The sequence below is a fragment of the Strongylocentrotus purpuratus genome, unplaced genomic scaffold (assembly GCF_000002235.5).
Source record: "Strongylocentrotus purpuratus isolate Spur 01 unplaced genomic scaffold, Spur_5.0 spur5_scaffold_10, whole genome shotgun sequence".
NCBI lineage: Eukaryota > Metazoa > Echinodermata > Echinoidea > Camarodonta > Strongylocentrotidae > Strongylocentrotus > Strongylocentrotus purpuratus.
In genome coordinates this window covers 11,086,675-11,111,260 of record NW_022145595.1, presented here as the reverse complement: position 1 = coordinate 11,111,260, position 24,586 = coordinate 11,086,675, and the positions used below count along the sequence as shown (strand labels likewise).

General features: G+C 35.9%; 1 protein-coding gene across 7 annotated transcripts in view; it reads right to left on the bottom strand.

The window, feature by feature from the left end:
* LOC100891634 (phosphoinositide 3-kinase adapter protein 1) overlaps window positions 1-24,586 on the bottom strand; it is an 83,447-nt gene that overhangs the window by 16,820 nt on the left and 42,041 nt on the right. For 6 of the 7 annotated variants that reach the window (XM_030979473.1, XM_030979475.1, XM_030979476.1 and 3 more), the window contains 9 exons: window positions 23,885-23,998; window positions 21,322-21,422; window positions 17,942-18,019; window positions 14,001-14,145; window positions 13,455-13,606; window positions 12,040-12,115; window positions 9,639-9,761; window positions 7,244-7,324; window positions 1,778-1,831 (listed from right to left, as the gene is read on the bottom strand). In XM_030979473.1, coding sequence (XP_030835333.1) covers window positions 1,778-1,831; window positions 7,244-7,324; window positions 9,639-9,761; window positions 12,040-12,115; window positions 13,455-13,606; window positions 14,001-14,145; window positions 17,942-18,019; window positions 21,322-21,422; window positions 23,885-23,998 — 924 coding nt within the window. Of the gene's footprint in view, window positions 1-1,777; window positions 1,832-7,243; window positions 7,325-9,638; window positions 9,762-10,246; window positions 10,331-12,039; window positions 12,116-13,454; window positions 13,607-14,000; window positions 14,146-17,941; window positions 18,020-21,321; window positions 21,423-23,884; window positions 23,999-24,586 lie in introns of all 7 variants that reach the window. The other variant, XM_030979472.1, reaches the window with a different exon arrangement.

Sequence of the window (24,586 nt, the reverse complement as noted above, 5' to 3'; positions counted from 1 at the left end):
CAGGTTAATGGAATAACTCGTCACTATAGGTTCACAGGAAAGAGACATCCATACATTTGAATATGATAGTTAAACCTTCTATTCGCTCAAAATAATTCTACCTTGAAAAAGGAAACAAACACAAATGCTGTGAGGAGAAAGTGTTTCAAAGCTGTGATTTGTTGCTGTCGTGATTTGTGTGATTTGTTGTGTTGGGACCCTAAAACATATTCGCGGGTTCTTAAATTTGCTCCATTGTTTTCGGTGCACGGAAAGTGCAATTCAGCCAGCTCAAAACACGCATAAGAAATCATGCTTATATTTTCGTGAGTTCTAAAATTTGCGATTGGCAATCTTAGCGCAAAATCCGCGAAAATGAATGTACCCCAAATATTTCTACTTTTACAGTATTACATTCTAACTCAAAGAAAGACATCTTTAGTTTTCATTTTCCGACTTTATCAAAGCTTTGAGATGATTATGACTGAGAACAATATGGGCACTTGGTGTACACAGGATAACTCAGTACTCAGCTGACAAGAAATTTTACCAATTAATTTATTGTCACTACACAGAAAGAGCACACTAAGCAGCTTAAAGCGATACTGCACGGATAAAATTTCTGCACTTAAGTGCTGTTTATTGCACAGCTCCATCTCATGGTCAACTTGCCAACGGTGCATAACTCAACGCGAGACCCAACACGGCAGCTAGGGCAGCAGCGAGTTACGGGACCATACTGCTACAGCTGACCTGAGAGGGCGCTAGAGGGGATATTGAGGCAATGCTTCTTGTACAGGATGGCTTTAAGTGCAGGAGTATGAGATTAATTACAACATGTTCATCTTTTCGTAAGTGCAAAACAAACTAGAGCAGCACGAGTAATAGGATATAATGTAAACAACATACATGTGAATGTACATGTCGTGCTTTAAGAATTCCCCTAACATCTAATAAAGTCAACTCAAATCTTTTCACAACAAATTTATTCAGGTAATTTTTTTCAATGATAATTACAGTACAGGATAACGTCTGCTACATGTGCGGGCAACAGTGATCAAACCAGGAAATAAAATCACAAACAAATCATAAAGCAACATCTAGAAGGAAAAAAAAAGAATAGAAAATATTAGAGGAAGTACTGTAACAGTAACTCCGTATTAGGGGTGAGTATGATGCAGATATGAGCATATATGTTAGGGGAGGAGGGGGGGGGGTGTAAAGTGCTGATCTAAATTCTGAACAAAACACAAGTTAATATAACTCAAATGATGCATACATGTAGATAGAGAAAAGGAGGAGGCAAAGAGAGAGGCAAAGAGAGAGAGAGAGAGTGAGAGAGAGAGAGAGGGGGGGGGGGTGAAACAGAGAGACAAACTAAGAGCAACAAACAGACAGACAGCCAGAATAAAAAAGAAAGGTAGGCAGACAGAGAGAAAAACTGAGAAATAGGCAGAAAAACAAACAGAGGAAGAGACAGGAGGCAGAGAAAGAGACAAAATGAGAGACACTAAGAAAGACAAAGAAACAGCAAGAGAACAAGTGAGAGAAATGGAGAGAGGGAAAGAGAGAGAGGGAGAGAGGGAAAGAGAGAGAAAGGGAGAGAGGGAAAGAGAGAGAAAGAGATATGGAGACAGGAACAGACATAAAGAGTCAAATGGAATAGGTCAATCAGCAAAATGTCTACAACAAACATCAAAGCACTGTAATGTACACGTTAAAGAACATCTAGGAGGCAAGCGGGAAAACACAAAAACACATGGCAAACTAATATTCAAGCTGAGAAAGGATGAAATACCATAAGAATTGGCCGACACCGACCGCAAGGCCGCTTCCTTGTGATGTTTGGATGCTAAAATGATTATAAGCGGATACATGGATATAAATACAAGGTAAATTATGAAGCAAAGTTTGAATGCTTGACAGATGATACCGCCTAATTAAAGTACGAAAAAGGGACAGATGAACATTTGCATGAATATGAAAAAACACTAAGCATCTTTAAAGATAAACTTGAGTACTGGTAATGCGATTGCATTGTGAAAGAAAAGGTGTGGAATAGATCAGAAAAGTTGATCATATAGCATGTAAGTAATGTTGTGTAATGCAAGGTTCTAGAGTCATCAAAATCATCATCAATTTGGCAGAGTCTTGGTAAAGTAACAATCACTTACACAGATAGATGTATATGGGACAACACACATGGTGTCGGGGCTAGTACTACCCTGATTTCCTTATCTTTCTATGCTCATTACTCAGCCAGTATACATTTTCTTCCAAAATTGTTTGGCACATGACATTTATTTGTAATCTTGAACATTCAGTGTAAGTTTCGTTAGATTCTGTGAGAATTCATTTTCTTTTTTTACCAGAACTCAAGTTTATCTTTAAACTGTTATCAATAAGAGTAAACAAAAAAGACGTACTCCAACTGAAATTTGTTGATATTCATTAAGTTAATTAATCTTGAGTGCAAAGTGGAATAGTATGTTTGATGTTTGAAATATTCCTGAACGATAAACTAAACTCAATTTGAAAAGGAGTCATACAGTCAAACAAACTTTGGCTAAAACGATTCAAAGAATTTTAATAACTGTAATGTACATGTAGATTCTTGGTTTCTTGTTTCTTGGTTTATCAGACAGATATAAACACATTCAATAAAGAACCTATAAAAAGAAAATTTTACTAAAACAATGTGTCATTTTACCAGTATATATATAATTACACATTGTCAATTTTTACTCAGAACGTTTTTGTATCCCGCCCCTGTACACACTAATGATAATGAGAAAATTAATGTTTGTTTTGCTCACATGCATATCGATGTGTAAAAGAAAGATAGAAATACATGTACACATACATATCTGTACTTGAAAAGCAAGGTAATGTTTCAATCAAACAAACAGAGAAACAAACAAACATGCACTTCATGCAGAAAAATAAATACAATAAATAAAATAAATGTTCATCACTTCCAATCACAACATTTGAACTGCATGCAATCTGTTGCAATAATCTAAACTGTTGACATTTTTGCAAGACATCAAAACTCACATCATAGAATCCATGCCATTGTTAGGTAGAGACTTTAACACAATAAAAATAAAAAACCTGTTAATGTGCATGTATTTGCTTGTTCACATACCAGGCAAGGCATGATCTAGACAGTTAGAAAGGTCGATTACCGGTAAATCAATCTTGAACTTGAACTTAAACTTTACTTCTCCACATTCCGTTAAATATGACAAATATCAGCAAGACATTACAAAAACTGGCATAAAGATGCAATTACCGTAAGTATCATATCATTATACTACCGTACATTATATTCTCCCCTCAAAAGGGATAGAGAAGAAAATGACATGTGGAATGGGGTGTTGCATAGGCCATTGGCCTTTCGAGGTTTAACTCTGTGCAATAAATATTGTTTTCATAAAGTGATGTCTAATTCAGAATTTGAAGTGGACTGTCTATGAGCTCAAAGGGGTTATGATAATAAATGACAGGCCTAATTATGACACTCAGAATAAAAGGAAAATTAATTACCCTGTTAATATCATTATCAACTCCTTCACATACTAACGATATAGTGCATTTCCCTGAGAGTTTGAAAGTGATATTGAATCATTTGGACTAATTATGAGAAGGAATATACTCATAAAGTGGTGTCTAACTCAAAGGGAATACAATGTTTTGTTCAGTTAGTTAATGACAGGCTTAATTAATGACATAAAGAATTGAAACTAAATGGTATACCTTAAAACCAATTACAGTAACTTTTTGTAAATTGACTTATTCTTAAATTTGTTATTCTGCTGGGGTCAGGCTTGCTTTTAGATCAAGTTGCTTTGTGTCATGCAATGTCAGCTATCTCTGATATAAGTGTATTAAAACTTCCATACTATTACTTAACTTTGTGTGTTCCAAAATTTTTTCAAGTTACATGTGTTAGAGATGTTCAGTTTCTTTTGTTTTTAATAGATTAGAGATTACACAACATCATAAAGCAGCTGTGAAACAATTTGATTGGTCTATTTGGGGCTCTCCTTTAAAGGCAGGCATTACTACTTCAGCCAGAAGGGATTAGACCATAAAGCGAGCCAGCGACGTCACTGTGACAGGTGGCTATCTCATTAACTCAGCTCTCATTTAACATAAGAAAAAGAGGATCATGGGGGACAAACAGGCACCGATTGGGGAAGTTTTCTATATAGAGGGAGCAAGTATCTACAAGTAGGACAGTGTGCCTTTAATACAGGGACTACTTGTGTATTAACCAGCCGGCAACAATTACCTGTTTATACTTCAACTGTCTTTTGTTCACAGTTGCACAATATAAAGTTATAAACAAAAAAAGAAAACAAATAAGGGCTGTACACAAAACTATCAACTCAATAGAAAAAAGGTATATTATCTGCAGGATATCTGTAAGTTTCTCTCTAACTTTCTTAATCCTGATATTTAAAACAAACTTTACGAAAAGAAGAGCCTCATTCCTTAAATCTTAATTTCATGCAAAGTAATCTAACTAAATGTATGTTTTGTTATACTTCATAACTTATGTATCTACAAAACCATATACAAAATTAAACTACTGTATATCTGAAATAGTGAGGTCATCATCTGTCTCATGGAATAGATTCATTGAAAATGGTACATATGAGTGCATAGAGTATAACACTGATATAAATATGTGACATATTTTTTGTGATTGCTATATCTGTTTTTTAAGCACTTAAATTTTTGTGGAAAACGTCTACAGTGATGTGGAGTACGTAGCTCATTTGATGCAAAATATGAAAATCAAAATGTGCAGAATGCCTAATGTGCGGGATTTCAATGAACATTAAAAATAGCTACTACATGTAATTGTTTGCATCTGGTAATTTAGCATTGTGCAATAACTGGGCAAACAAAACCACTGCAAAATCGGGGGAAATTTTTTGCGTTACTTCCGACAACATGTCTTTTGAGAACCAGAGAAGTGCAATTTCTTGCCAGGTGGAAATGAAGACCTTGATAGGCTGCTCCTTATTCCATTTCAAATTATATGAAATCAAGCGAAACACATCGAAAATGAAATAAATTTGAGAATTGCCATACCCGGTCCATTTCATTGAATACAATTCTGTGGGTAAATAAGTAACTTCTTTGGGTCCATCTGGCAAACACGTAGCCCCTACATTATGTTTAATACACAGCATTGATAATGAATGCAACATAGACAAAGGAGATACGATAATATAATGACAGACACCAAACAATGTCGGGCAAGCTTCTGGCTAGCATACAGTTGTCAAGAGAAAGACTTGTTCAAAAAGTATTTTGCATGGAATAAGTAAATAGGTCTATTAAGCACAGATTAGAACACAAATGTAAATAGTGCACACAGGTTTGATCATAATATATTGTTTATATTTCTTTATGCAGTTCAAAGTTAGCTTTCGTGGCTGCATTACTAAATTGGAGCAAGTTTAAGTGTACAAGCCTTTGAGTGGGGGTGTGATATATGCGGAATTCCAGCAGAGTTTGAGGTATACCTAGACCGTGTATATCACATCCGCGCATGTACCCAGGGTTGGGGTACTGTGTGATGGGCACTTTGGAAGTCGAGCCCTGGGTGAGATTCGATGCTAGAAAATATGCACATATCAAATTTTGAATATCATTAAAAATAATTAAAAACAACAATAATAGTGATAAAAGACACCAATGAGGATGTTAATGATGATAACAACACTATCAATAATAATAATGATGATGATGATGATAATAATAATAATAATAATTAAAAAAAATTGAAAAAATACTACTACTACTGCTATTATTATTATTCATAATAACAATAATAACAAGAAAATCAATAGTTACAATGTCATGGAGTATTAAATATCATTCATACTATCAATAATAATATAAAAAAATAACAATTTATTTAAGTATAACACCTAAGATGAAACAACATTGTTATGATCTTTAGAAAGTGTAACTCTAGCTTTAGCTCCTGTTGCGATTATGGCCGCATACATGTAGTACAGTACATGGAATAAATAGTAACGGCTCCCATTTTGTACACCTGGGTGGAGAGACGCAGCTGTAGATTGCGTAAGGATTTGAATAATGCTAACAATTCCTGTTTTCTACACCTTGGTTGAGAGAGGCAGCTCTAGATTGGGTAAGGATTTGAACTCTCAAGCTCTTATCTTAGGCTCTTTTGGGGACTTACATGTAGACACCATCTGAATACTATTATACACTAATAAAGATGCGTAATTGAGAGTGGAATTCACAATCCTGACTCACATATTTGTCAATGTTAGACTTGTTATATACCGCAAATGTCATTCTCATGCACATTCAAGATTACAGTGACAATCACACATTGAAAAATCCATGAAAGGTATATTCAAATTCAAACAAAGGTACAATGAGGTTAAAAATGCAGGGGGGGGGGGGATGGGAGGAATAACATACAGGTAGTGAATACAAGAGAGGGAGGGAGGAATTATAGTTGAAAGGACAAGGGTAAAAATGAACACAAAATCATCTTCAACACAAGGTGGATACAACAATATGACGAGGATTCACAAAGTCACGAGCAAGTCAGGAAAAAACATTGGCAAATCCAATTTTTAAAAAAAGAAGATATTAGAAGGATGTAACTTCATCGATGGGGAGATGGGGGATGATTAAAAAAAGAAATTGTTATGTCCAAAGAAAAGGGGGAAATCTTATTTTGTTCTGAAGGGGACAAAATATTAATTTTTTAGTTTTTAGGACAGGGAAGAATAAAAAGAGGAAAGAATAAAAAGAGGAAAGAACAAAAAGAGGAAAGAACAAAAAGAGGCAATATTCTTGCAGAAGATAAATGATGAATACAAATAATGTTTTCATATTGTTTTTATAAAATGTAAACATGATTTTTGTTTGTTATTACAATAAAAATTGCCCATTTGGGCAAAGATATGAAGAAAAAACAAAGTATTCTCACAGAAAGAGGGTAAATTAAACTTTGATCTCACCAAAGAAACATTGAAATATAGAAATAATTTACGGTGTAGCAAATTTTGTGACATCTCTGAGGAATAGAGAGAAGAAAAGAGAAGAGAGAGATAATGGAAAACACACATCGAGGCGTTAGGGGGTATGAGGGAGAGGTAACTATCAAACATTCCTGGGTATAGTTGTTAAATGGCCATAAAATTCAAGATGCACAACACACAGTGATATTCATGATACAATAGGAACGTGCGATTCTCACGAAGAGATTTACTTAGCGACGTGAAACCCGTTGCCACCGGTTCTGATCGAGCTCGAAGACGACGCCCACCCTGCTGTGATGCTGTTTTTAATGATTTATGGGGTAAAAGAACGAGAACTGCTTTAGGATTTGATTTTATAATAGAATACCAAGTGATGTTAAATTAAAAACATCTAGAAGCAGTTTCAACTCACTTAAAAATCATACATTGTGTCAATAATTTCAATAACTGATGGTATATTGCTCTGTTTATAACTCTGTGTAACTGAGTAGTGATTGTTTTATTATGTGTTTTGTGATTTCAAATTGAACGTCTTGTATTTTGTGAATTTAAATGTAGAGAAGCCAGGCTGGCTCACGCATGTGCTACTTTGTGGTCCCATTCAATACCATCCTTTAGCATATATTTTGATTCTGTAACATTTCTTTACTATCGTAAAGACATATTTTGTACACATTTTGTTACTGTTATTGGTGAATCAATCAATCAATCAATCAATCAATCAATCAATCAATCAATCAATCAATCATTTAATCAAACCTCCAAATTACTATTGAAACAATCCCTGTATATGCAGGCATGCAACTCATGTCCACACATATGCTACATGTACATTCAAATCTGCAGAAGCAAACACCTGTATGAAAAGACCACCTGTCTGTAAAGGCCAATATCATGGTTTCCTAGTGGGCAGGCACATCCCTTGTCAGTCTTTGTACGTAACAGTGTCTGCACCGTGAGACTACAATAGGCTCTCTACTGACACAGCCAGAAACTGGCAGATCTAGGCTCTGCTCAAGGGTTTAGAAATTATGGTAAAGTGTCAACTTATGACTCTGTTCAAGGCTTTAGGAATTTTGGTAAAGTGTCAACTTATGACTCTGTTCAAGGCTTTAGGAATTTTGGTATTAAGGCATCAACTTAGAGTCAATGAAATATCACCTTTCTATAAATGTCACAACCGTTTGTTACCAAAATAGTAGATAAGCTTTCAGAGATATTTGCAATACATGCCTGTATGTACAGGTTTACATAAATAGTCTTCTCTTTCAGCTGAGTATTCTGTTCAATGCTGACTTTATACTAAACTAACAAAGTTAATCAGATCATGCTGATTCCAATTTCATTCCGTACACAATCATGAGGCATTTAACTGATTTATAATAAACATTTACAATAAACCTTGATTTTAGACAGAGCAAGACAAAACAATCCTAAGTAATTGAATAAAGATGAAACGTGACATTATCATTAAAAAAAAAGGATATTTATCAGAAATAAGAGATTCCAGATAAACCAAAGTAATGAATAAACAGGGGTGGATCCAGGAGGTAATGGGAGTCTGACCCCCACCCCCTATCCCCATATGAATTGGGAGGGGGGCTTATTGAACCCCCCCCCCCCTGTCCCTGACCACCCCTTTAATAGAATCCTGGATCCACCCCTGACTGACATGGGGTTACATGGATGCAGTGTTAAGGGTTGCAGGTGAGAAAGGCATCCAGGCAAGAAAAAATGAAAGGGGTGCAAGAACCATGATGATACAGGTGTTTCTCATGCTTCTAATAGACCTTTTTCGTTATGTAATCAAATTGAATGCATAAATCTTTTTTTAAGTGCCTCGTTACATATTATTTCATTCACTTGTTACAAATAATTGTACAGTCAAACCTGTCTATAGCGACCGCCCAAGGGAAACACAGAAAGTGGCCTTTGTAGACAGGTGGTCTTTGTAGACAGGTTCCTTAAGTACATGTTTCAATGAGAAACCATTTTCAAGGAAAACATAAAATATGGTCCTTGTTGACAGGTGGTCTTTGTAGACAGGTGGTCACTAAAGCAGGTTTGACTGTATTTCCAAAGTCAGAATGCAAAATGCATTCATTTATTGTTGCTAGGTAGGTCAAACAATATGACCTTGTCCTACTTAACAAAACTTAACGAAATGTATACCATTTGCATTTTGACTATTGAAAACACACTTATTTGTAACAGATTTGTGCATTCAATTTGATTACATTACGAAAATGGCCTACGAGATGAAATTCTTGATAAAATCTACCTTCATGCAAAAAACTATATTTGATTCACAAAGCAGACAAGGGACAATAATCTGAAAAGTTTGTTTCCTAATGAAGATGATTTCAATCAATAAAAATACACACAGAATGAGATAAAGAACTTAAAACAAGTTTGTTGGACTCTAAAAAAACTAAATTATTCTTTCTTGGAAGTTTATTGCTCAGACGACGGGACAGGCAAGAATCAAGATAAAAATATCCTTTAGAAACCAATGAAACATAAATACCAATGCAGAACACAGAACATGGCATGCAATCGACCAACAATCCATTCAGAGTGCAGGAAGAGATGCAAAAAGGAAGGTGGTTATACCAAAAGCCCCCTTAAAATTGCTATTAGCCGTGGAGGAGGAAGCATGAGGAACAGAACGCGAATTGCCTAGGGTGGGTCTATAGAATGTAGATTGACTTCGCTGGTCCCTGACAGATTCTGAAACTACAATGAGTCAATGCAAGGGTACATGTACAGTATACTGATTTCGCTGATCCCAAATGTATTCTGAAACTACAATGAGTTATTGCAAGATAGATGTACAATTATTGAATTTTTGCTGATACCTGAACAATTTTAAAACTACACTGAGGTACAATTAATTGATGCATAGTAGATGTAGAGTCTTGTTGAGTTCGCTGATCTCTCGACCATTATGAAACTACAGAGATTGAATGCAAGTATTAATGTGTGGGCACCATTGAGTGAAGAGGTACAACCATCCATGTCCGTGGTGAGTGTTGATAATTGAATGATACCCATGGAGTACCAAGATGTCGTACCCAGATGGAAGGTTAATACACCAAACAGAAAATAGTCAACATATGTCATGGGCTGTTATAAACAAATACAGTATGTATAAGATCATGGTGTTACATGGAAGTGATGATGAAATACCCCTGACGACCCAGTTATTGACGGGAACTTACCCATTTTATTCTCGGACGAAACAAATACGGGGGGAGGTGGGGGCTCCCTTTGCCTACCTCTCTGACCGGCATCACTCTCATCATCTTAATCAAGTGAAGTTTAAAGATTCTAAGGTTAGGACAACTGTCAAGTGTTCAATCTTGGATGGGGCCATACAGACTATTACGAACTTAAGGCATGATCTAAGTTATTTATAATTCCAGCTAGGATAAAGAATTGTAATGTTTGAGTATAAAAAATCTCAAACAGAACAATAAAAGCGATCCATTCGACCCAAGCCTATACAAGTTTTCATTGCCATTACAGCAACCCTCCTAAATCAAAATTTCTGTAAATGACCTTTTAGAAAGGCCCTCCAAACTCACTACTATATTAAAAAGGGGGCAACGGATTTATCAAATAGGTGCCTCCAAATGTGGGTGTATCCTATTGTTTTGGGGAGGGAGGAGGGGGAGGTAATAGAGGTGCCTCTATGAATGGTTAATCTGCACGTTGTTTCTAAAAAATAAAAATAAAAATAAATTTGCTTTAATTTACCCATGGTAGGAGTATTAACACTAACTTTAAATATTGTTAGCGCTGAGATAAATATGTGAACAAGATTGCTGAAATGTCCAATGTATCAATTTTAGAGGCCAAATTTAGAGAATATGAAAATAGATATATAGACAAAATCAGAAGAATAACTCAGAACCCTTTTAGAAGAATCTTGAAAAGTACAAAACGCTTTCAGCGAATATAGGTGAAGTTTGAAGAGAGCTTTTAGTGAGAGGGGCATTTCACAGGGGCATATTAGAGTTGGGGGAAGGGGTACTTTTTAGCACGTTATAGAATGCACACAAAAACATAAATGTCATCGACTGCCTGCAAGAAGGCCCTTACTGCCATGACATTACTCTTATGACCTTTTTGCGGACAGCCAACGATGCACATCATACACCAGGGAGTAAAACGCAAGAATGATGGCTTCGCGAGTCATTTGGGACATTATACAATCTGGACATGGGCTGCAATAGGGGACCACTAGAGGGCATGCTTTCAGTCATAATATCAACAATAATCTTAAAGCCCTTCTTAAGTGTTGGGAGCCCCAAATTCTGTTGTACACAGAGAACCTTAATTTTGTATTCTTTCATCAAGATTCGTCTTCAAACACATATGTTTTGAAAATCCTTGCAGAAATGTGTCTTAAATGACATCCTTTTTTACATTATAATACAATCTAATTGAAATTTTGCCATCAAATTATTTGGGCTCCCAACACTTAAGGGGTTTTAAAGTGTACCAACCACCTCAACAAATAATTTGTTTAGTTAATATTTGAAGCTCATAATTTGACTAAAGAACAGTAACATGGAACCTCTTTATACATCAAGAGCATAACTTGTTGCGGTGATTGGTACACTTAAAGTTCTGACAGAGAAATCATGTTCTAGATATTAGGCCAGGGGGGTGCTTCACAAAGATCCCAAGTCGAACTTAACTCTAAGTTGGACTTAAATATTATGGAGAGCCATCTGTAGCCTCAAAATAAAATATATTCAAAAGCAAAAATTCAAATATTTTAGACTTTTCATAAATTTCACATCAAGAACATGAAATCACCTTGATAATAGACAATATGAATGATTTGAATCAACATTTTATGCCCTTTAAAATAACTTTTACAAAATATTTTCAATGATGCTAACGGCTTTCCATAATTGTTAAGTCCAACTAAGAGATAAGTTCAACTTAGGATCTCTGTGAAACACCCCCCTGGAGTCGTTGGGGGAGTCTGTATGATACATACCAGTAGAGGGACGCCCTTGTTTCCTTTTGAATAATTTCTGTAGGCTGCTCTGACTCTCCCTTTCTGTACCTCGTCTCTGTAAAAAGAAAAGAAAGATGGAATTTCTTTTTGTCGCTGGACACATTCCATAACGAACCCCTCAATAACATCATCTTTTTCCCCATTTGTTTGGAGCCACTCAGGCATTAAAGATACTATGTCCCTTTTGCAGCCAACCTCAAATTCTGTAGAATTTTGCAGGAATCATAAATATGTCATGTATATCCTATCTGTGAAATTTAAACGTTAGCAGTGTCCTAATATTCAAATGATGCAAGGAAACCTGTTTACTTGCTAGACTTCACTGTCGGACACTATTGAGTGACTGACTGGCTTTTTTTCTTCTTTGGTAATAACATACATAAAATGAGCTGTAAAGGGTACATGAGCATTTGTCTACATCAATAACCCACTTCTTCTAATGGCCAAAATTAAACTGATTGAATCTTTGCGCAGCATAAAACGTACGATCATGCGGTACAAAATGGTCTGAAAATCAAGACTATTACTTATTGGCTCTATAGCTCCTAAGTCGATTTGACAACTAATAGTCGTTATTTTCCCACTTAAAGACATTTTCAAGCCCCCTTTTTTTTTAGGGGAGTTCTAAATTAGTATTATCTTTCAAATGCCATTGGAATATAACCCTTTCATTTTTTGGGCCTTTAAATGGGACATAGTACCTTTAAAGCCCCTGTAATGTTGGGAGCCCCAAAAATTTCATGGCTAAATTTCACTAAAATTGTATCATAATGTGAAAGAGGATGTCATTTATTAAGACACATTTCTGCAAGGATTTTCAAACAAATGTGTTTGAAGTCGAAGATTGATGAAAGAATACAAAATTGAGGTGTTTTGCATACAACAGAAAAACCAAATTATATATTTTTGTGTCAATATTTGTCTTCAAACACTTTTTTATTTTTAAATTTTTTTTTAGGGGGGGGGGGATCTTTGTGTATGGTATGATTGTGATTCTATTCCCACTCCCTAAAATTACATTAATCAAACTTCAGATCAAGAATATGCTCCAATGTGAACAAGGTATGTACTCACTGCACTCATTGACTGTGTAAAACTGTGATTCTGTTCCCACTCCCTAAATTGCGTTAATCAAATTTCAGATCAAGAATATCCTTCAATGTGAACAAGCTTTACTCACTGCACTCATAGACTGTGTAAGATTGTGATTCTGTTCCCACTTCCTAAAATTGCGTTAATCAAATTTCAGATCAAGAATATCCTTCAATGTGAACAAGCTTTACTCACTGCACTCATAGACTGTGTATGATTGTGATTCTGTTCCCACTTCCTAAAACTGCGTTAATCAAATTTCAGATCAAGAATATCCTTCAATGTGAACAAGCTTTACTCACTGCACTCATAGACTGTGTATGATTGTGGCTCTCTTCCCACTCCCTGAAAAGATTGACAGCCTCGTCCATACTGATCTCATTATCCTTGACACGATTCTGGATGTCGATCAGGCTCTGGAGTTTCGCATCTGGATCTCTTTGACCATCTTTGTCTGGAAGCATTGACATTGTGAGAAAAAATATGAGACATTTATTTCAAGAAAAAGCAAACATTTACAACATCCAGTATGCAGGGCTTCACACTCACATTTTAGGGAGGGGTATGTACATTAAGAGCCCTATGCAATTTTTTTCTTTTAATTTTTCGATCCCCGGACCTAGATTTGGGGGACCTGTTTAGGGTCATTGTCCAGGGGGTAAGCGTTCTGATACGAAAGCTAACAATAAGTCAGTGGCTATTAGATAGAAAGTACCTGACTACTATCTTAAACTCAGCTTTAGATGGAATTAAATCCTTCTTTAGGTCTACTTTTTAACTACTTTTTTGTCTACAGATGTATTAATTTGATTTGGATGCTGTAAACAAAAAATAAAAAAAAATCTTACTGTCGCTTTGTGGTTGGATCGGTGGGACTGGTTTTCTGCTTGCTGCTGGCGGTTCGGGTCGTTCATCGGGCGCACTGACGGGGAGGGATGGGGGCATGTCATGGTGTGGTACAGAGGGGGCTTCGCTGTCCAGTGTCTCATAATCCTACAATTAGAAGGAGAAAAATTGCAATTAATACGAGGTCTTATAAATACAGATGAAAAGCTTAATCAGTGTTAATTGCTCTTCCTGATTATGGCCCTGCCATGCATCCGCAATGCATCCTTTCACAAAACCATCATAAGTATAAGTTCACTGAGATCCTATTGAATTGAGTTCTAAATCTAATACACAAGTTTCAATGGGTTGTTAGCGAACTCGTACTGATAATGGTTTTCGTGAAACCCTACCATATTTACAAATGTATTTCCATCTGTGCATGTTTCTCTCCACTGGCAGAAGGCCTAGTTTCATGTACCATCTACATGTACTTAACTCATCTGAGATACATAATGACATCCAATAGAGCACCTAAGTGTGATGCATACTGGCAAAGTCAAGGTTGCTGGTTTCAAACATTTTATGCTGAACAATGCCATGGTAATCACACCAGCCCCAAACACTGAATTTGCCCTGCTCCCGCCCGTTGCTTGAATGATTTCAAAGTGAACCTCATGCACAGGCTGGGTTGTTTGGATCCACTATTCAAAGCTGGATGACGAGCGAAAATGATGTTAGCACTTTGGTACTCTGTGTACCGAATCCCCTTATGTTAATTGTTGCTATGTCAGGCAAGCTTTCACGCTGTCAAGAACAACCTTTGTTTATTAGTAAACCCGTCTATTCTGCAATCGCATTGCACAAAAGCTATCAACACATCAATTTGAAAGCATTTTTTCTCATTTATGGACAATACAAATGATTACCGGGTGAGACTCTGACAAACACAGAATGACAAGGACAATATTGAAATACCGTAAATCTCTGTGTATAAGACGCAACCCTATTTTTTATGTATTTTTATTTTTTTCCCCAACTCCGTAGCCATGCAGCAAGCCAGGTCCGTGTTCAAAAACCTATGCGGGAAAGGACCTTCATTTTACTGCGAGGTGCATTTGGAGGCGCCAAATTTTGCTTGTGAACTTGTCACAAATAATAGTAACAATGAAGTTAAATATCAGAATAATGAACTTGTAACAAATAATAGTAACAATGAAGTTACATGTATCACAATAATGAACATTTAGTAAAAATGAAGTTATCACAATAATGAACATTTAGTAAAAGAGAAATTATCACAATAATGAACATTTAGTAATAATGAAGTTATCACAATAATGAACATTTCAATGTTCATTATTCCGATAATTAGTTTTTAAAACTAAAGATGACAGGCAAATTTTTCTCTAAGTCCAAACAGAAATCCAGACATTCAGGTAGTGTTGTTCTAGTTTCCGAGTGGTATGACTGAGCTGGAGGACATTGTCAGGCACAGTGCCAGGTGGAGGGCATGAATCGAAACTTTAAAAAATCTTTTATTTTTTTTTTTTTTTTTTTGGTACCCGTGTATAAGATGCACCCCCGACTTTCAAAAAAAAATTTGGAGGGAAAAAGTGCATCTTATACACAGAGATATACGGTATAACTTTTTAATAATGAAAAAAAATAAGTGATAAAAATCCAAATTTCTTGAAAGAGGTTAAAGCTTTTGCGACAACAAAACAAATCAAGACCTCCTATTTAACTGCCAAAGAATGAAAAGACTTTGCAAATAGCATGATGAAAAAGAAGATTATCCATTGGGATATTAAAAATATGAAAATTAATTTGCATGTTAACGTAAAAAAAAACATAGGGTAGAGTCACATAATGTTAAACGGAATATGAAGTATACAGATGCAGTGTGTTTAAATACACTGCCATGCAAGATACAGCCTAGAGGGCCGTGATTATATCATGATAAAAGAAGTAATAGCAAAAGACAAAGGAAGATTTTGAATAAAGTGTATATGTACACGTACATATCAATATCAAACAGAATATAACGTATATATGCAGATACAAAAGATAATATGTACACCCACACCACTATAGTTCACTATGTTACAGCGTGTCCACACACAAATTTTTATTCCCGAAACTGTATAAAAAAACCGTGTCTAAGGAATCATCATATAAATTCCAAGGCGTCCACACACAAGAAACGTTGTATAAAGACTCATCGTATAAATGCCAGGGTGTCCACACACACAAGAATGTAACCCCGAAACTCTACAGCGAAACATCGTATAGGTGTGCAGTTTGCTACTGTGGTCACGAAACGGAAGCGGAAATGAGAGGTCAGGTCTCCTTTCCCGCGTGGTCACGTTAAGCCCCGCCCAGTTATACCGTTCTAGTTACGTCCACACACAACACATTCCGTGATTCGTTATCGAGTTCTAGTTCGAAACGATGCCCAGACCCACGTTTCGTTATACAACGTTTGGTTATACGACGTATCGTCACTAAGCGTACACACACACAATTTCGTTGTATAACTACATGTACACTGTATATACAATGAATTTGTTGTGTGTGGACGCGGGGTTAATGGGCTACATACATGTGGATATATGATTGTTTATCACTAGGACAATCATATAGAAATATGATTCTAAAAATAAATGTTAATTAGGTTAAAAAATGATAAGCTATTATTTGAAAGTGTATGAATATGAAAATTAGAAAAATGGTGAGAACATATTTAACTAATTAAATATTTTCGCTAATATGTGTTATTTTACGATTATTTGATATAGTTAATTAATCATTAATCAATATAATGATTGCTAAAAGTATTGATTTCTTATACTGAACAAAAAACAACAATAAAATATAAAAATTATTAAAAAAAGAAAAAAAGAAAGAAAAAAAAAATTGTATCTTATTGAGGAAAATCGTACTGTCGTATTTGCTTCTTAAAATCGTACAAATTACGACTAAATCGTACTGGTTGGCAGGTCTGTAATATGAAATATGTGGGTATTTAGAATTTTACAGCAACTTTATTTCATCTACTACTTCTACATGTACTACTACTAGTCATAAATGGCAAAGTCATAAATAATACCCTACAGTAGGATGATAATAGATGGAAAAAAGATTGTACATTGGTAAGTAATATGTATGGTAGGATGCATTTCTAACTTGCTTACAAATGATGCACACTATGAGCGGGTCGGTAGGAATTGTGTGCACAAGGTAACTTTGGGCATGGTTTAAACACACAAGGCGTAGTCGAGTGTGTTTTAGACCTGCCTTAAGTTAATGCGGGCACACAATTCAACCGACCCACAAAATCAAACTGCGTATCGTCTGTTTTATAGAATGGACTATAATTTAAAAACAAAAAACAAAACAAAACAAAAATTACCGGACGCATGAAATTTTTTACTCTATAATATGTATTAATATTACATACTGAAGAAAGGTAACAAAGTACCGGAGAGAGGGTGTCAGAAGAAAAGAGAACGAAGAATGACACACAAGATTCTTTATTAAACAATTTTTAAAAAATAAAACAAACATGAACACGCAGGAACAGAAATAAAAATTCCACCCAAGTTCTTTGCGAACCCCCCTTTAAAAAAAAGTAGCAAACATCAGTTAGGGAAAATTTGAAACTTACAACTACATGTTTGGTCTAAATTAACAACAAATCAGTCAGAGGAGTGTTAGTATTGGAAATAATTTGCACACAATGGAACAGAACATGATGAATCTAATACCATTTTACACATCACAAAAACAGTTTTGTTATTTCACAGCAAAAAATTCACAGATTTGTTGCATGAATGGCACTTATTAAGTACTACTCAGTAGTAAATGCTTTTTGCTTTTTTATTTTGCAGGAAGATATAATATGCTTTGTATAAGTAGTATTAAACAAAGCACTATTTTCCACAAATTGAGTCATTGTTACCGAAGTAGGCCCAGAGTATGTATCTCGTGGAATCGGCCGTGCTATCGGCCGTGGTATTGGCGGAGGTGGAGGTAAATCCTGAAAAATAAATCACATTTATCATAAATTTTTGAGGAGATCGAGCTCCTCATTCTACAAACAACATTGCCCAGAAACCTGCATTAGTTCCTCAGTCAGGTACTCATTTTTGCAGAATATCTCCTCATGATAACCTAAACCTGCATTGTGCTTAAAAATGATCTCCTCAAAAGAATTTCTGCAATTTAAGTTTGATATCTCTCTTCTTAGTATATTATGTGTTGGCTCAGTCAGTAGAGCGTCCGCCTCACAACCGGGAGGTCGTGGGTTCGAACCCCGGCCGTGTCATACCAAAAGACGTTAAAAGACGGGAGTTGCTGCTACCTCGTTTGGCATTCAACAATAAGGGAATAGAGCAACGTCGATCTGGCGCTGCTCAGTGGCTGCCGGGCTCATGATCAATTAAGCAAAAAGAATTTCCATTTTCAGTTTAATAAAATTTGGAGTGGACTTTAAATGATTATTATTATCTGATGTGGGTATCATGGGAAAGCCTGTTAATTCCCCTTTACAACAATACCCAATTTGTAACGATTATCATTTATCTTGATTTCATACTCATGAGCCTTGCAGTACACCTTAAAGTTGGGCAAAGTCAAAAGTGCAATGGTGTAATGTAATGCAATGGTGAATTCTTCATTTGTTTGAAGGATGGGTTGTGTTTTGAAGGAAAAACAATGCATTTTGCAACATTTCACTTTTGACCTAGACCCATATTCAGATGTACTGCACAGTCCATCTTTACATAATCAGTATAAATGTGGCATCATTGTATAGAGCAATAAACAGGCTTTTCAATGATATCAATGTCAAGTATGATAACATAGTGACAAGAGAGATATCAATGCTCAAACTTCGATTGCAGAACTTTTTTTTGCGAGGGTTGTACATGTACACTGCACACTATGTCTTGTAGGCGAACAGGCCTATGACAAAAAAATGTGCTATACAGAGGTATACTGCATTCAACAGATTAAAAGAGCTGTCTTTTACAGAAAGATCTATATTCTACAGTGATGTTTTGAATTTGGGGGGGGGGGGGGGGAGAGTGCATTGTCTGGGTTTGTTTATTTATATTGTATATTTTGGTGACATACATATACAAGCGTAGATGGAAATGTATAATCTACATCTACATGTATTATCTACATGTACATGTACATGTACATGTATGACTACAACTTACAGTAAACATTTATTTCTTTTGATTCAAATTAAATACAGTGAAACCTGTCTACAAAGACCACACAAGGGAGACAAGAAAAGTGGTCTTTATAGGCAGGCGATCTTTAGGTACAGGTTCCTTTAGTACATGTTTCAACGAGAAACAATTTTCGAGGGAAACAAAAAATGGGGTCTTTCTATACAAGTGGTCGCTAAAGCAGGTTTGACTGTACTTACCCAGGTTCTGTGTGAGCCCTATTCTTTGCAAGTGTGTACGCATGCATTAACTAGTCTAATAGACAAGACATTTAACCATGCACTGAGAATTATTTAAATTGCAATAAATTTTTTGCAGGACTACTATTTGAAGCTATTTAACAAAAATACAGTACAGCCACTTGGAACCCCTTACATTAAGTGTAAAACATGTTATGGTGTTTGGTACACTTTAAGGCTACTGAACAACCATTATCACAACTTTACATGCTAGTATTACATGAATACAGATTGAAAACTAAATGTTTATGTAAGACAAAGGTGTAGCCCAGTGAAGCAGATTTTATCTTTTATCAATGTTCAATTCTTAGTCATGAAACTTCATTTCTTATTCAGGAATCTTCATTTCTTAGTCAGGAATCTTCAATTCTTAGTCAGGAATCTTCTATTCTTAGTCAGGAATATTCAATTCTAAGTCAGAAATCTTTAATTCTTAGTTATAAATCTACAGTTCGTAGTTAGAAATGTCAATTCTTAGTCAGGAATCTTCATTTCTTAGTCAGGAATCTTCAATTCTTAGCCAGGAATCTTCATTTCTTAGTCAGGAATCTTCATTTCTTAGTCAGGAATCTTCAATTCTTAGTCAGGAATCTTTTATTCTTAGTCAGGAATCTTCATTTCTTAGTCAGGAATCTTCAATTCTTAGTCAGGAATCTTTTATTCTTAGTCAGGAATCTTTAATTCTTAGTTATAAATCTACAGCTTTAAGTTAGAAATGTCAATTAATAGTCAGGAATCTTCATTTCTTAGTCAGGAATCTTCATTTCTTAGTCAGGAATCTTCAATTCTTAGTCAGGAATCTTTTATTCTTAGTCAGGAATCTTCATTTCTTAGTCAGGAATCTTCATTTCTTAGTCAGGAATCTTCAATTCTTAGTCAGGAATCTTTTATTCTTAGTCAGGAATCTTCATTTCTTAGTCAGGAAACTTCATTTCTTAGTCAGGAATCTTCATTTCTTAGTCAGGAATCTTCATTTCTTAGTTAGAAATGTCAGTTCTTAGTTAGAAATCTTCAATTCTTAGTTTCAATCCACAAAGTATAACTAAAGATACGTGCGTAGTGTATGAGTTAATCTATAAACCATATATCAATATTGGTTAAAAAAGGGGGTTAGAAGACACTAATTCTAAATATATACATGTACATCTCTATCCTATAGCATTTGAAAAAGCACAGATTTAGAAAAGCTATGAGGAATATTTCACATAATCATTAAGCTCCATCCCCCAATTACCGGTAGGCAAAATTTGTTAGATCAGCAAAACAGAAAAGCACATCTAATGACTAAAATTGTGTGTGCTGCAAGTTTTTAAGAGTGAATGTTATTGTCTGTTGAACACATGCATGTTAAATAGGAGCAGAGGACCTACTCTGTTAAAGAGTTAGTGTAATGGGAATATACATGTATATTGTGTTCTATCTATCAAGCATTTTTTACATTACAATGAATGGGACAAAATTTAACAACTGTTCTTTTTCTAATGATTTCAAAGTGTTTAAAACAGGAGTTAACAGGGCTTTTGCTGGCTTCTGATGTAGTGAACATGTATGTACAGTATATTTACAATTTGTGTGTTTTCAGTTTTTTTTACATTTTTTGGAAAAGTGGAAGAAAAAGGTGGATTAATCTGCAACACCAACACCTCCACACATATCTTCTTCTTCTTCTTCTTTTCTCATTTTTATATTTTTCAAACCTTTCTAAAGTTCAATTTTTAACTTGTTTTCTCTATTTTTTTTCTTCATTTTTTTCTTCATTGTTCATTGTTTTCCTCATTTTTCTTTTTTTTTGTTGGGGGGGGGGGGGGGGGGGGAGGCAATATCTGCTTACGCATGATCTAGATGCATTACCAAACACCTACCTGTGTATCATCGTCGTCATCATCATCTCCATCTCTCTCCATAGTGCCTGTATCAGATCTCTCCCAGCTGTCGTAGTAGTTATAAATATCATCAGGATCACCTAGAAAGGAATACAGAGGAGATGAAATAGGGTGCGTTCAATCAACACTTTTTCACCCTAGAATGACGGTTTTCAAGACATTTAGTTTCAAACACAGTTGCGTTGACGAAGAGATTTTTTGTCAGTCATAAAATATAAACGTGTTTAAAAACACAATACGCGGAAAAAGATGCGTTTTCTATCAAGATTCACAGTCACTAAAATTCGCTTGAACGAACGGAGATCTCAATCATGATTCTATGACGAGATTATCGTGGCCTGCTTCTTGTTTGACCGAGAGACGACAGTAAACACAGACAGAAAGCACGCGGCGAAGTTGATCTATACTTCCTGGGTCAAACTGCACAGTGTGATGAGCAGTGGCTGTGCACGAAATGAGCGAGAGCGCTCTTCCGCAGTAACCATGTTTTTTAACGGCGTTTTGATTCTGATTCATATTTGTGATTCTAGCTTCGAAAATCGCTTTAACGCATCCTTGGTCCTTTCAGAACTGGAAACATTTATAGGGCTAAATTCATCACATGTTCTTCTTCAAATTGGCAACAAAACTATTTGTCTTTTATTGCTACAGTATTGTAATAAAGTGTAAAGTCTCTGAAAATAAATACATAATAATAATATATTTATACATTTATAGGGTGCTTCATACAGGCGTTTCTAAGCGCACAGGTGGTACTGTCTAACTGAGTATAGTCATTCAACATGTTCAATAGTTTAAAGGGAGTGTATCATGGTAAATACTGGTTTACGCCATCTACGTTTTCTTTTGGTCAACTGCACATAAACGCATGGACTTGATTAAATGGGTTAGCGCATGCTAGCGAAACAGACCGAAGTTCTCCTCATGCTTCGGTTTCGCGTATGTTGCACGCAAGTGAATGCTGCAGCGCATCGTTCATAGTCGTACTATACCCGATTGGCCCCGAGTAGGCCCACGGGAAAGACACATAGTCTAGTCATGACTCACTCCCTTTAAAAGCAGCAAAATAAAATAAAATATATTCCTAATACAATACAATTCAGTTGAATGGAATTAACTACTTGTGTGCGCCTCCAGTATACTATAACTGATTTAAAAGGTTGGTTTTGAATGATTCAATGGATAGGGCATTTATTAATATGGGGTGGGAGTTTTTTCTAGAGGGCGGGGGCAATCGGTGAAAAGGTACGGTCACCATAACAGGTTTTTGTTTGTGGGCCTTGAATTAATTCCATGGAGGAAGATAAACAGAGGGATCTGGCAGAAGAGGAGGATCAAAGGGAGACTAGGTCAAGAAGATATTTAGGGGCAAGGTTATGTGTTATTTTGTATGAAAGAAGTAGGATTTTGAAAGTAATGCGAGAATGGACCGGTAGCCAATATAGTGAGCGAAGAACAGGTGATATATGGTCATATTTCCTACTTAATGTGATCAATCTAGCTGCTGAATTTTGGATGCGCTGGAGAGGAGATTTATGAGAAATTGGGAGGCCGGAAGGAGGGGGTTGCCATAGTCCAGATGGGAGGAGACGAAGGCGTGGACAAGTCTTTCAATGGAGGCTTTGTCAAGCAGTCGCCTGATCTTTTCAATTTTGTAGATGCCCCAAGATGCAGATTTGCAGACATGTTTTGATGTGCTTTTGAAGAGTAAGGTGTTCTTGAGGTCTCTAACATATTCCGAGGTCTTTGGTTAACCCTTAGTACCTTTAGTACATGATTAGGAACTTAGAGGAAAAGTTTCAAACTATTGCCAATATTTTTTATTGAAATACAATGAATTTGAACCTCCCAACGTGTTGCCATTTTAAGGGTTTAAAAGCTTATTTTACTACAACCAGTTTTTCTACCACCCAATTAGTCTTTCCCATATGGTCTTAACCCAACTCGTCTACTATCCACATGGCCTAATAATCATTTTGTCTACTACTTATCATTTGGTTTAATGACCATTGACGCTAATTTCAAGTTTGTCTAATGCCCATTTCGTATATATCCATAAGGTCTAATAATCATTTGATGATTATTATTATTATGATTCAATGGATAGTGGATGGGCTCTGAGTAGAGCATATGGGAATAGACCAATTGCATAGTAGAAGAACTGGTTGAAGACCAAACAGCAGTACACAATAAGCCAGTTCGTAAATAGCTTAGGAACGCATGACCCCCAAATACCCACAGATCTTTTACATCTGCAAACGTCCCACTTGTGCATTTTAGAATAATCACTGCCAAAGTAATGGAGGTGCTTCATGAATACCTTTTGTTTATCTCTTGAGAAGAATACTTCCACCTGTGTATCAGATAAATGTACTGTCGGTGCATAAGAGAGTACTGATAACATAACTTTCATGAGCACGATACCAACATTCCTCTCGCTAGTTTTGCTATTTGGGAACATATGACCTTTATCTGCCCATGCGCAAATCCTAATCAGGAACTCGCTTATTGTTGTACAACCACCCCCAGTGTGCAGACTCACCACTTATTAATCTATGGATGTCAGCTTCTTTGCTGACGGGGATCGCCACTGGGAAAGGAAAGTCGTACGCAGGTCTGTTCTGGGGGTTATCTTGGTCAGGGGGGCCAAGAGGTCCTGCAAGCAAAACAATGGAATGATAATAGAGTTTATATATGTATGAGCTGCATTCATCAACATTTGCCACTCTCCATCCAGGTGAAGTAAATGGTACTGGTAAGAAGAGAATGTAATGGAAACAATGGAATGAATACAGTGTTAAGAACTGCAATTAATAATATTTGCCACTCTCCACCCAGGTGAAGTAAATGACAGAGGGGGCTATTCAGCTTGGTACTGATTGTATGTTTTGCTTTTACATCATGTATATGGTTCGATAAAGTTAATTCAATAATCATAACAATGGAATGAATATAGTTTTATGAGCTGCAATCATCAACATTTGCAACTCTCCACCCAGGTGAAGTAAATAATACCTGGTAGGAAGAGAATTTAATAATTCAGAAGCAGGAGGGGACTATTCAGTTTGGTAATGTTTGTATGTTTTGCTTTTACATCATGTATATGGTTCAATAAAGTTAATACAATAATCATAACAATGAAATGGAAGCAGAGTTACTACATTGCAGCTGCATTCATTTAAATTTGCCACTATCCATCCGAGTGAATTGGACCCTGACATCAGACCTAAGAAAGCGACTGGAA